Source organism: Lepisosteus oculatus, chromosome 3, assembly GCF_040954835.1.
Source record: "Lepisosteus oculatus isolate fLepOcu1 chromosome 3, fLepOcu1.hap2, whole genome shotgun sequence".
Taxonomy (NCBI): Eukaryota; Metazoa; Chordata; class Actinopteri; order Semionotiformes; family Lepisosteidae; genus Lepisosteus; species Lepisosteus oculatus.
Genome location: NC_090698.1, coordinates 21,572,214 through 21,586,346, shown reverse-complemented (window position 1 = coordinate 21,586,346; position 14,133 = coordinate 21,572,214). Strand labels below are relative to the sequence as shown.

The 14,133-nt window shown below is 38.3% G+C and overlaps 1 protein-coding gene across 1 annotated transcript; it reads left to right on the top strand.

Moving 5' to 3' along the window:
- The first annotated feature begins 202 nt into the window (after window positions 1-202).
- grsf1 (G-rich RNA sequence binding factor 1) lies at window positions 203-14,103 on the top strand. The gene is made up of 10 exons (XM_006627194.3): window positions 203-673; window positions 2,404-2,551; window positions 3,075-3,230; window positions 7,608-7,742; window positions 8,947-9,085; window positions 9,171-9,334; window positions 10,287-10,399; window positions 10,647-10,782; window positions 13,318-13,367; window positions 13,711-14,103. Exons 1-10 carry the CDS (start codon window positions 437-439, stop codon window positions 13,741-13,743), a joined length of 1,311 nt encoding a protein of 436 aa, XP_006627257.2. The 5' UTR covers window positions 203-436; the 3' UTR covers window positions 13,744-14,103.
- The last annotated feature ends 30 nt before the right edge of the window (window positions 14,104-14,133 follow it).

Genomic DNA, 14,133 nt, shown 5'->3' with positions numbered 1-14,133 from the left:
TTCCTAGCTTGAATGGTAAAAATAAAGTAAAGAATATAAATAACTTTGAACCTATCACATTATTTTAGCATGTACTTCATTATAAAGCAAGACGCATTCTTCCGTAAGGTACAACACCGTGCAGCCAAAACGTATCTTCGCCCCTAGATGTCACTGTTCCGATATTATGTGCGAGTTTTGATGAAGGACGTTCTCTTTGTGGTCTTGTTTATTCTGCTTGACCTTAGCGCACATGCGTTCATCATGCTGTTCCTTTTGCAGTGACATTATGCTGTTAACGTTATAATTAATATAGTACAGTGTATCTCCCTTTAAAAGTTATCTGAATACTGTAGCAATTTAAGTACAAAGGCTAAAGAGGTGCTGTACAAAACAAGGCACTGTAACGGCTATCTGAAGAGATCTAACTTTTCCGTAGGTTAATGCAGTACCGAAGATGTCAACTCCCTGTAGGTCAATGTTCATCTCCGTGCTTCTCCGAAGGTTCAATGGGAGGCTGTATTTCTCCTCGAAGAAAATCTTACAGCACTCAAATGTGCCGATAACCTTCTGTCCTACAGCAAGTACAAGCGGACGACTTCCTCGCCACCAGTGTGTATCTACGTATGCTCACTTGTTTCAGGCCCCTAATAATCTGGGAAAGCTCCCGGTTCAGCGTTGTCTATCCAGTCAGGTAAAATCATTTGAAGTGCAGTGCTGCACGTTCAGACATTTTACATGTAAACCTCATTATACATATTCTGTTCGGTCTATAAGTACCCTACTGTCTTTTGGGTTTGGTTTCAGCTTATTGACCTGTATCTTATTATAAGGAGTATTAAGAAGCTGGGTGTGTTTACTTATTGCATTAATATTGACTTTGAACGAGTTTCTGGGATGTACCCTCATTAAGGTGTGCGGAATGTAAGTTGACCCCAGAGTCGTTTGTTTGAGTGGACGTTCGGTACGATGTCACCTGGACCCATGTCTAGTATATATTACTATTAAGTCAATCCATTACGAGTTGCTAAAATGCAGCAGCAGCCTGATAAGCAAATTGGTAAGACAAAGATCAGGGTTTTGTTTGCTGTCTGTATTTGTTTACAACAAAACACCTGCAGCAGAGTATTTGTGAATCCAGATGTTGGGTACAGAAACTTAAAAGGTTTTAATCATCCAAGAAGTTCAATAATAGGGATCAGTTAGCCTCATTGATTAAGAGGTCAGTTAAAAGTAAAACCAGAAGAGACTGAAATCAGAAGGTCTAAAAGTAGCCACCTTACCTCAACACCTCTAGTTCACGGCGTTACAGGACTTTGAAGTGTCCAATAACGTTTGAAAGCGTGATTTCTTAATTAACTCATGTTGCAGCTCATTTTGATAATTAAAGATTAGCTGGAGCAAAGATTTGTAATGGAACAAGTAAAAGTTTATCCCATGCTGAAAAGAAAAGAAACACAACCTTTTGAATGCGGAGCCTTCTTCAGGTATGTCCTGAAGATGTGCACTTCACACGCCTGAAGAAGACTCCATAGCCGAAATACTGTCTCTTTTCCTTTCAGCATGGAATAAACCTTTACTTGTTCCTTTGCAGTCTGCACATGCTGATGCAGCTACCTACTTGAATGTCAAATGACTTGTAATCCAGGTGTTAAGGATGGCTGTGGATGGAAAACCCTGGTTTTGGAGGACTGGTGCCTCTGCAAATTTTTGTTCCAGTCTTGATGATGTAAAAGTTCATTACTTTTTTAGCGGGGCCAATCTGACAACTTCTTCCAGAACTTCAGGTGCTGCTGCTTTGTAGAGTGATCTGCAGCACCCACTTAAATTGTGTAAATAAGAACCAGTTCAGTAATTGTTACTGGAAGTATCAAAGTCTTGTAATAACATGGAATCTAGATGCCAGCATTTCCCACCCCTGTAAATTGTGTTTGTAATTTAGAATGTCATAGATTGCAATAATCAGAACAAAATACTAAAGTTAACCCAAATCTTGAAGTTGTTTTATATGTATCGAGAGCAATGTAGTTCACTGATGCAATGAACAGTTTTGCAGAAACTGTCCAACACACATAATAGGCCCCAGAGTCTAGGGCCCCTGGGGCTCCAGAGGCCCTAGGAAGTTAGAGAAATTGAATTTGTTTGAGCTATAACGATGTGTGTAATTGAAAAAAAGCTAATTTTGTGCCTGTGGTTTACAAGGAGGTTGAATAGCTGCCAGTACCAAAAAAATGCAGTTGATCTTCAGATGGTCATAAGCTGAACATCTGAACACAATTGAATGTTTCATCTGTGTGGTATAATAAACATAAACAGAACCTCTAGTGCACAGTATGTATATATCTATTTTTGCTAAACAGCTTAGATAATGGATGGAAATGTCCATGCCTGTTGGATGTAATGTCTGATTGATGTCCACAGTAGATTGGGGTTCCTTTCCAAGAAGATGAATACCCTCCCCTGCCAGACTACAATGCAAAACCAGAAGCAGAAGCAAAGGAGATCTTTATTGTTCGAGCCAAAGGCCTACCCTGGACCTGTACAGCTGATGATGTGCAGAGGTTCTTTTCAGGTAAAAGCATAATCTTAGTTAAAGTTAAAGTGGTCAAGAATCATTTTCATTTTGGTGAGGCTCACATAATAACATGCACGTTGTTTAGAAAGATGGAAGGAAAGTGTGCAAAAGCAACACTAAAAGCTCAAGAAAAGTTGTATAGCTAGATGACTCCAGAGAGATTTACATGACTCTTTTTTGGAAATATGCTTGTGTACTACCAGCAATTCTTCCTATCATTGCATTTATATATATATCTAAATAAATAGGCATCTTATCTTACACTGTAAATCAAAACCATCTTTTTGGAGAGACCACTGTCTGCTGAGATAAATTAAATCTCTCTGTAGACTTTTTAGATTTTGGCTGAAGGGCTCCAGTTCTCTTAATCTGTGTTGACCTTCCATGGTCGTGGGGCTGCTGGCATCGCTGTCCTCTTCTTGCGTTGTATCTGTGTCATTGAAAGTCAGTTAGATAGCTAAGTTTTTATTGATGGCTTTAATCTCTTTTGGGCAAAATAATCATTTTTGCTGCTTTACAGAATGCAGAATCCGCGATGGTGTCAATGGAATACACCTAACCACGAAAAGAGATGGAAGGCCAAGCGGCGAGGCCTTTATTGAGCTAGAGGATGAAGAAGATGTCCAAAAAGCTTTAGAGAAGCACAGGCAGTTCATGGGATCCCGCTACATTGAAGGTTTGCCATTTTTCACATTCTGTGTTACAAATGCCCAGGTAGTAAAACTCAGGTAAACTCAGATTTGCCCTGAATGCTGTTTTTTTTCCAATACTGTATTCCCACATTTACAGTTTGTCATACTATAGTTATCTTAAATAATATCCGTAAATAATTTCGGAAACGTTGTTTTGTAAATGTTATTTTTGGTCAGGTCCTTAAATAAGAAAACAAATGTGTTTTTACAAGGTGTGATTATGTGAAGCAATGTGCTATAGATCACACTTATCTAATAATATTAGTATTTTAACATAATAAGATTTTTTTAAGGATAGTCTTTAGTACCGTTCACAATGGAATTTCTGTTTTTAATAGCAGGAATAGAAAAGTAAAATCTGCTTCATCAGAAGCTAATTTACTTCAGTAAGCCTGAAGTAAGTTAGCTTCATTCACAGACGTTAACTAACTGGATTGAAATCTGGGCAAAAATGTGGTGGATAGAATCACTATAGGAGACCTGCTTTATACCATATACAGTATTTAGAATAAACATTACACAGGGTGATAAACAACCTAGTTACCTTTTAATTCCACAATAAACAATCCTCATCTGTCTACAAAAAATCATTGTAAACTAGGGTTTTCAACAATGAATCTGAGCTGTAAGACTACCTGATGATTCTTTGCCTAAACAGATTCTTTCAAACCCTTTGGATAGGAATAGATGAGCTGGCCTATCTGGTTACATTGTACCTGGAGGGCAGTTTCACTGCAGTTAATTTATTCCTTATATATACAGTGCACTAAATTAGTGGTAGTAAGTTGATCCAAGGTTCTCAAATGACTGGGTGATAAGCCGTACTTGTTGTTTACTACATTATAATTAATTCACATTGATCAGAATCTTCAAACCTCTAATTACAACAGTTCAAGTTAAATTGATTTATACATAAATTAAAAATACAGTGCCTTGCGAAAGTATTCGGCCCCCTTGAACTTTTCAACCTTTTGCCACATTTCAGGCTTCAAACATAAAGATATAATTTTTTTATTTTATGTGAAGAATCACCAACAAGTGGGACACAATTGTGAAGTGGAACGAAATCTATTGGATTTTTGAAACTTTTTTAACTAATAAAAAAATGAAAAGTGGGGCGTGCAAAATTATTCGGCCCCTTTACTTTCAGTGCAGCAAACTCACTCCAGAAGTTCAGCGAGGATCTCTGAATGATCCAATGTTGTCCTAAATGACTGATGGTGATAAATAGAATCCACCTGTGTGTAATCAAGTCTCTGTATAAATGCACCTGCTCTGTGATAGTCTCAAGGTTCTGTTGAAAGTGCAGAGAGCATCATGAAGACCAAGGAACACACCAGGCAGGTCCGTAATACTGTTGTGGAGAAGTTTAAAGCCGGATTTGGATACAAAAAGATTTCCCAAGCTTCAAACATCCCAAGGAGCACTGTGCAAGCGATCATCTTGAAATGGAAGGAGTATCAGACCACTGCAAATCTACCAAGACCTGGCCGTCCCTCTAAACTTTCAGCTCAGACAAGGAGAAGACTGATCAGAGATGCAGCCAAGAGGCCCATGATCACTCTGGATGAACTGCAGAGAACTACAGCTGAGGTGGGAGAGTCTGTCCATAGGACAACAATCAGTCTTACACTGCACAAATCTGGCCTTTATGGAAGAGTGGCAAGAAGAAAGCCATTTCTCAAAGATATCCATAAAAAGTCTCGTCTAAAGTTTGCCACAAGCCACCTGGGAGACACCCCAAACATGTGGAAGAAGGTGCTCTGGTCAGATGAAACCAAAATCGAACTTTTTGGCCACAATGCAAAACGATATGTTTGGCGTAAAAGCAACACAGCTCATCACCCTCAACACACCATCCCCACTGTCAAACATGGTGGTGGCAGCATCATGGTTTGGGCCTGCTTTTCTTCAGCAGGGACAGGGAAGATGGTTAAAATTGAGGGGAAGATGGATGCAGCCAAATACAGGACCATTCTGGATGAAAACCTGTTGGAGTCTGCAAAAGACCTGAAACTGGGACGGAGATTTATCTTCCAACAAGACAATGATCCCAAACATACAGCAAAATCTACAAAGGAATGGTTCACAAATAAACGTATCCAGGTGTTTGAATGGCCAAGTCAAAGTCCAGACCTGAATCCAATCGAGAATCTGTGGAAAGAGCTGAAAACTGCTGTTCACAAACGCTCTCCATCCAACCTCACTGAGCTCGAGCTGTTTTGCAAGGAAGAATGGGCAAGAATTTCAGTCTCTCGATGTGCAAAACTGATAGAGACATACCCCAAGCGACTTGCAGCTGTAATCGCAGCAAAAGGTGGCTCTACAAAGTATAAACGCAAGGGGGCCGAATAATTTTGCACGCCCCACTTTTCATTTTTTTATTAGTTAAAAAAGTTTCAAAAATCCAATAGATTTCGTTCCACTTCACAATTGTGTCCCACTTGTTGGTGATTCTTCACATAAAATAAAAAATTTATATCTTTATGTTTGAAGCCTGAAATGTGGCAAAAGGTTGAAAAGTTCAAGGGGGACGAATACTTTCGCAAGGCACTGTATATATATATATGAAAAGTGTATAAGCAGACTGTAGACTTCAGGATTTAATTTAAATGGTGTTCTCCACTCTTAATTACGATTAGATGTCTTGTATAAATATTGCCGAAATTCCAGAATACATCAAATTCCTCCTTTCCTATTTTCCAGTAAAAGGTAAAGTTAATACCAGAGTGAGGGTTTCTGTAGTGTTTAGCAGACTAGGGAGCATGTGAACCCCCTGGATGGGTGTTCACTTCATCACTAGGATTAACCCCTGGCAACGATCCCGACTTACACAGCTGGGAGGAGCAAGTTGGGTACCTCACGCATGACACAACAGCAGTGTCTGCAGCAGGAATGTAAGCCCACAACTTGTCAGTTATGAGTTCAAAGAGTTACACACTGTGCTATGCTGCTGTCACAAATACCTACAGTGATGTGTAAAAGAAAATTACACCCCCTTACAATTCTAGGGTTTTACACATTAAGAAATACCTAACTTTCATTTAGCCATCACCAAGTTCCAGCAGCAGATAAATCTAGCTTCATGTAACGGATAGCACAGAAATTATACTTTGTCATAAAAAATCAACATTCAGTAGCCTTGTGTCAAAAAGTAATGTGTGGTAACCCCTTTAGCAGCAGTAACTTGAAGTGAATGTTTATCTTAAGAGGTTATCAGTCTCTCACATTGCCTGGGAGGAATTCTTACCCACTTCTTCTTACAGAACAGCTGGGCTTTCAGCTCCGTGATGTTTGAGGGCATTTGTTTATGCACAGCTTTAGGTCCTGCCACAACATCTCAAGACGTTGACTTGGCCATTTCAAAATCCTGATTCTTTTCTTTTTAAGCCATTCTGTTGTAGGTTTACAAACATTAAGCAGCTGTTACCGTTAGGAATAATGAGTTTACTGTTACAGATGAAGAAACATAAATATAGTTTTACATTTTTATAATCTGCATAAACCATAAACCATTTTTGTCACTTTTCTGGAAGGAAGGAGTCTTGGTAGTGTGGTGGAGGAATTGTTTTGACCTCAGGGCCACACCATGACCACATTCTGCGAACTGTTACTGGAAACTGGCAGATATGCAATTTTAAGGAGAGACTGGTGTGAACCCTCTTGCCTTGTGACAAAAGGCAGATACTGGGCAGCTAGAAATCTAAGAGAAATAGATTTACATTTCTTGCTTGGCTTAAAGGTTGCCTTTGTCATCTGTAGAGATGCTGTGGGGGCGTCTTGCATTAGTGAGTGATCATTCACTGCGAATGTCACCACTCTTTTATCTACAGCTTAACTCCCCTCATGAAGACGTTAATTGATGACATACCCATTTTAACGCTCAAGAGGTGGTTTTAGTACTGTGAGCTTCCTTCCTACATATCTCTAGCTTAACTAGTTATGACTAAAGAAAAGTTAGTACTCCGAGTACATTTTTAGAGCTTCCACAAATAGTGTCCTCAAGGCAAATTTTAAAGAAAAAATAGTGTTTTAATGAAAACACAGAATGATATATTGCCTGTGTTTGGGAATCATAAGAAACTTACTCTTTCATCGACCAAGGTAGGGCAATACAATAAGGCTCATTCATACAGTAGTTTTTTAACATAGACTTTAGAAGAAATAGTATGGTTCAAACATATTGAAAACGTGTCCTAACAGTGTGTAGGAATTTCAGCTGTTAACTGTTAAACACTCATAACCACTTCCTTAAATGCTATTATTTAACGTTCCAGGGCAGTTGGACTAACATAATAAAAAAATTGCACTTTTCTCAAGTGGTTCTAAAAGGTACCTGAGGCATGTTTAATTTTTTCCAGTGTTTGAAGTGACAAACAACGATGCAGAAGATATCCTGAGGCAGTCTGCAGATTCTCCAGTTAAGGATGGAATTGTTAAACTCCGAGGACTTCCATACACCTGCACTGAAAATGATATAATTCATTTTTTTTCAGGTTGGTTTAGTTTTGTTGTTGTCAAAGTAGCAGTACCATTTACTGCTGCATACTATACTTTATTTCTCAGCTTTGTTTTTTCAAACCTTTATTAATAAAAGTAAACGTAAGGTACAAAACATAAGTAAATCAAAAAGTTAGTTGTTTGGTACTTACAATACAAAATTGTCACTGCAGTATGTGTTCTTTCAGTACATATGTAGAGACATTTATTGCCAGCACTGTGCTTTAGTGGCACGCATTGTCAATCCAGTCTAGTATTCTTTAAATTGTTTTTTTCAATGTCTGACAGATCTTTCCAGTTTTTATGCTAACCATCAGCTGAGTATTCCTTGAGGAATAGAGCATGAGCACATTTTGTCTTTATTTTCATGACTGTGTTGCATTATTTGAATTTTTCTTTGTTGTTATTATCATCTGTTAATTTGTTCATCATTTGTATATTTCAAGAATTACAAAATTGTACACAGAATACAAAAACAACAGGCAACTCTCCAGAGTCATACTACAGAAGATAACAGTTGCATAACAAGCAGAGTAAAAGGAAAGCCTTTTTATTTCTCTCTCAGAGGATCTGAGCATCCCTCAAGCTCCTTCCTGTCACATTTAAAATGTATTAGGATCAAAGGAAGATGTTCCATAAGTTCAATACCAGTGACAAAAAAAACATTCTGTTCCTTATTGTATATACAAGCCATTTTAGGGCATATGCATCTAAAGCATTCAGAAAACCCTATTGAGATTGCTAATGCTAGCTAACAATTTAAAGCTGTACATTTTTAACAATGGCCAGTGCTAAGTTAATAAATCTGTATTAGTGATCTGTCAGCAAATCTTCTATTCTGGAAAGGGATTTCATCAAGTGCATGACATAAAAATCTTTGAAGATTAGATCCGTGTAAATTATTCTGTAATCTTTGAAATATAATCTGTTCCTCCAATTACATATTAAGGTTTTTAGCTGTACAAGCACACTGACGGATAAAAAAACTAACAATAGAAATGTCACTTCGTGGCTTGTATAAATGTTTCCTCTCCTACCTCAGATTCAAAATGCACTGAAAGTAGTGCAAAGTTAAATCTGTGTAACTGTGAAGGAGTGTTTTGCTTTTTTTTTTAGAAACTTTAAATACTGTATCACCTTGAACATTAAAAAACACTTTCATGCTGCATCTGTAATTAGTTGAAAACATTTTGCACACAGGTCTTGACATCATTCAGAATGGAGTGACACTGGTAAAGGACTTCAGGGGACGGAGTACTGGGGATGCTTATGTGGAGTTTGCATCACAGGAAATGGCTGATCAGGCATTACAGAGGGACAGAGAAATAATAGGAAACAGGTACGAACACACTTCACAAGGATTGCTTGAGCATGTGACATTTCTATGACTTTGTTTATATTAAAAACTACGAGCTCCTTTTCAGATATATCGAAGTGTTCCCGAGCCAGAAGAGTGCGATTCGAGCCAAGTATGATTCGCAGAAGAAGAGGGGAGACTTCCAACCTTCATTTCTGGAGCCTGGGTCCAGTCATACAGCCAGAAGGACTGTTGAAAATGTCACTGATGTACCTCCTCAGCATAGGAGAAGTAAGATTAGCAAGTGGCTTAAACTGATATGTTTTTAATGGTTTCATTGCAGAAAATGCTGGATCTTTTCTGGTATTGAAATGTGCAGATTTTTTGGACTACTTAATTTAATTAAAATGTTCTTAAATAAAAAAAAAGATATATATACAACTCATTTGCATTGCAGGTTGAATACTAAAAAAAATCCTGCTTTGACAACTACAATCCAGTTGCAGTTAAAAGAAGCCATATGACCCCCACCGCGTTGTCCTGTTTCACACTTGCAGATCCTATTCTCTCTCTGCTGCATGGTCACATTCTTGATCATTTTCATCTTAGGCTTAAAAGAATAAGAGCAAGTGGTTCTTCTTGCCCTACCTCCTCTTAAATTAATATATTAGGCAGAAACAAATGTTTTTCACTTTTAACACATTACATGTAAGGCAGCAAGAAGAGTGGAATTAATGACTATTGACTTAAAAGTACAACTTTAAAGCACATGTACATGTGTTGGCAATAATCACTTAGTCCCACACAGGGTGATGGTGGGGTAGGGCATTCATCTGCCAGGCAGAGGGCACAAATCAGGATATACCCACGACAGGACACCACTCCATCGCAGGGCACAAGTACATTTATTCACATGGGAGACAATTTCGAAAAACCAGTTAGCCCACACTGGTGAGAAAATCACGGCAGCCAGATAAAACCCATGGAAATTGGACTCAGAACCCAAGAGCTGTGAGACAGCAGCACTAACCACCACACTGCCATAAGACATTCTGTATTCTCATTAAATCCCTGTTCACCTTGGCCGTTGTTCACTATGAAATTAATTCCTCAAATTATTAAAAATTTAAATTAAATAAAAAATCTTTTGAGTTTAACCATTCACTGTAAATTGGGTGTCTGTAAATTTGGCATCTTGGAACGCGGCAAGTTTTAAGAATGTAAATGTTTTATTTTTTAACAGGCATTTGTGCTCCGGAGTGGGAGTCTGAAAATGATCCAAGTGCAAACCTGTGTGCTTACCACATACATATTAGAGGCTTGCCTTTTCAGGTTACTGGACAAGATGTTGCAGAAGTAAGAAAATCTCCAATTCTTTAACAAACAGTTTCATATATTGTGCTTATTCATGTATCGTGATTAACGGTATAGCATGCAAGTGACTTAAGAAAATCCAGTACTCTCAAGTGATTAGCCCTCCTGTATACAGTATTATAAAGAACTTTAAGCACAAGATTTTATGTTACTTAAATCCTGTTCTTTCTAGAACAATTAATTGTAGTTGTGTTACCAGTAATGTGCAAGCTTTATGTTATTTTTGCAGTTTTTCTCTCCGCTGAAGCTTGTGAAGATCCAGATCGAGTACAGCGGGGATGGCAGAGCCACTGGTGAGGCCGATGTGTACTTTGCCACTCACGAAGAGGCAGTGATGGCCATGTCCCGAGACAGGATGCTTATCCGTGAGTTTCCTTCACTTCATGCTCTTACCATGGGCCCTGCAATATTTTTTGCAGTGCAGAAAATGTACAATGCAGCCAGCAGTTCTTTTGTTGGGGTTTGTATTTTACAGCAGAAACAAAATTGTCTTAAGTGGACCATTTTAATCGTTTCCCTGGTCTGAAGCAAGCAGGTCCATAAGGGAAGGTACTATATGTAACCTGCAGACCAGTGGTTCTCAAACTGTGGTACGCGTACCGGCAGTGGCACGTGGCGTGCCGCCAGGTGGTACACCAAATGACCCTGGAACTGTGTTGTGTGCGCTGAAAAATCGGGACGGGTTTTCATATTTTGTATTTTAATACGTGTCGAATACGCAGCCTGTGTACTACGATACAGTGCGCGCTAATACTTCAGTGGACACAAGAGATACTCTGTAATTCTATACCACTCTATAGGAATGCATGCTACGGATGCAAGTGACCAATTGTATTTAAAAAAAGCTACTGTATCTCCAGCAAATAGGGAGAAAGGAGAATGAGCGTGATTTTAGAACAATGCCAACGTTGTAAACACAGGAATGCATAGAAATACGTGCTAGGAACGCAGGTAATCTTGTGAGCACACGAAAGCATGATAACAGAAAAATATTTAATAACTGTTCTAATTTGAGAAAAATACACCGAGCTTCTCTGTGTTTCGCTCCCACGCGCATGAAATAAAAACTTTAAATAAATACGGAAATAAAAACGGAAACGTGGAAAAATGCAAGCTTGCAGATTGCTAAAGCAGGTAAGCTACACTTTTTTTGAAGAACCTTATTTACCGTTGGCAAAAGAGCTGACACGTATTATGTGTGGAGAAAAAGCTGCTAAACAGCTCGACCTGCTGCCCCCCTCCCTGTGAAAGACACAGTCATTCATAGAATTATTGAAATGAAGGATTATATCAAAAGAACACTGATAGAGCGCGTTAAGATGAGCAGATGTATTTCACTGCAATTAGATGAGTCTGTAGTCGATTTGGTCAATTTGCTCGTTTACGTTAGATACGAGTTTGAGGGCATGTCCCATGAAGACTTTCTGTTCTGTAAACCGCTACCAACAGGAAGTACAGGAGAGCACATATTTCATCTTCTGAATGAATTTATCGAAGAGAATGGCCTCGACTGGATAAAATGCGTCTGAGTTTGTACAGACGGTGCTAGAGCAATGACAAGCCGACATAACGGTGTAGTTGCACGAATTAGAGAGGTTGCTCCAGAAATTAATGTACGTATTACAACATCAACAGCGAGACCTTTGCCGTCAAGGAAATGCCTGACGATTTAATATCTGTTAGATTAAAAAAATTGTATCAAGGCTCGAAAAATTAATTCACCTCTGCTTTGCTCAACTAAACAGGCTCACCCCTCTCACTGAAATGGTGCTTTTTTATTAGTTGTTGTTAATGTTTTTTTCCTGTAAAACACTTTGAGAAGCCACCTTTAAAGGCACTATATCAAATAAAGTTTATTAGTGTAACGCTTACGGCCGACAGGCACTGTGTAAGAGCCAGCGTACCAGAGCAGGTGACGTCACTGCCCTTCCCTGTGATAGCAGGACTACAGCTACTGGGCTGTAAAGAGATCTCTCTTTGGCTCACCGGGCTGGGTCTCTGCAGAGTGAAGTGGGAGTCCCGGGTTCGAGCCCCCAAAGGTGGGGGGCCAACCTAATGCAGCAAGGGCGCCCGCCTGAGCCCCCGTTGCATTACATTATTATAATATTTATTATTATGTGTGTGTGAGTGTGTGCGCACACGCACGCTCATGTTGGTCATTAAGAATTTCTGGGGTTCCTATGAGATGATGCCTTGTAGGTGGTACTTGGATGCTTTGGTTGGATTAGGGGTGGTACTTGGTCCAAAAAGTTTGAGAACCACTGCTGTAGACTGTAGCCTCAAGAAAAAACATGTAGAACACTTTTCTGTAGCTCATTTAGGCTGAGTTATTGTGAACTACAATTAGAATTAAAATATGAACCACATATGCATCACGAACAGAGGAATATATAGCACTAGCTGTATAGTACGCATTGCCAAATTAAGAGGGTTTAATTCTCAGGTTGTGTGGGTTTTTTTCCCAGAGATTTTTAAAATATCTCAGCACTATCATGACCTGGTACGTCAAGACTTGGAAGAATTCACCTTCTCTTTATTAAAAAAAGATTTCCTCTGCCATCAACTGGAATGTATTCATATTATGCATTATGCATATTTCACATAGTTCTGTGATCCTGCCATATTAAAATATCTGTGCAGAAAAGCACAAAAGGGAACAGACTAAAACATCAACACCCTGGTAGCTTTGGCACAAGAGTGGGCAAGAGTCCAACATAACCTGTGTTCGAAAAACTGAATGCATTCAGTACATATGAATGTGCTTGTTTTAACATGACAGGGCTCCTTAAATTGCAAATGTTTAATTTTCAAGTACTGTCACTGTAACTTTCTTTGATAGTTTTTAACATTTCTTGTACCAATACAATGGATATAAATAGTTTTTCTTGTGTTGTACCCAGAACATCGGTATGTGGAGTTGTTCCTAAATTCTGGAAAAAACAAAGAGGAGGTAAGATTAAAGCTAATATCTGTCCTAGGCGGCTTGAGATGTCACAGTCAAATTGAGGGGAAAAAAAAAAAACTTAGGAAGTTTTCCTACCTACTTCTTGATTGCATGAGTCACTTAACCTTAATTTAAAACTAATTTATATTTCTTATTATGCAATTAGTGATAGCTATTCTGAGAATGTCTTGTATGTTATTTTGAAAAAGATTGTAAGTTTCAGCACAGTATCAACTATCAAAAAGTAAAAGCTGTAGTATTAGGAATGACATACATATTCATAGTAATTTTATTCAAAAAGAAACATTTTTACTAATAGTAACTCTTACAATTTCTTTACCCCCTTCAGGTGAAAACAGGAGCCAGTGATGACACACTGTGAAATCTCAAGAATGTTTAATAGAGCAATATCATTTTGGAAATCTGAACATTTATTTATTGATTTTTAAAATTACCATGCTTCTTTTCAAATGCTGTCCATGCAATCTGTTGTACACGTCGAATAAATTGCTTCTGTGATTTCTTTGAAAACTGCAGAACCATATGATTTTTGTATCATTTCACCGTAATATTAAAAATGTTATTTAAACATTCACTATTAGTATGGTTCTCAATGTATAAATGAATGAGCAATAGTTCTTCAATGAAAAATGAAGTATCCATATGCACAGTACTGATATGTATAGTACCACATATTACTGAATTGTTAAAATGGCTTTTAAATAAAAATATGTTCTTGAGATTCTTGGGTACATCAAATGAACATTAAAAT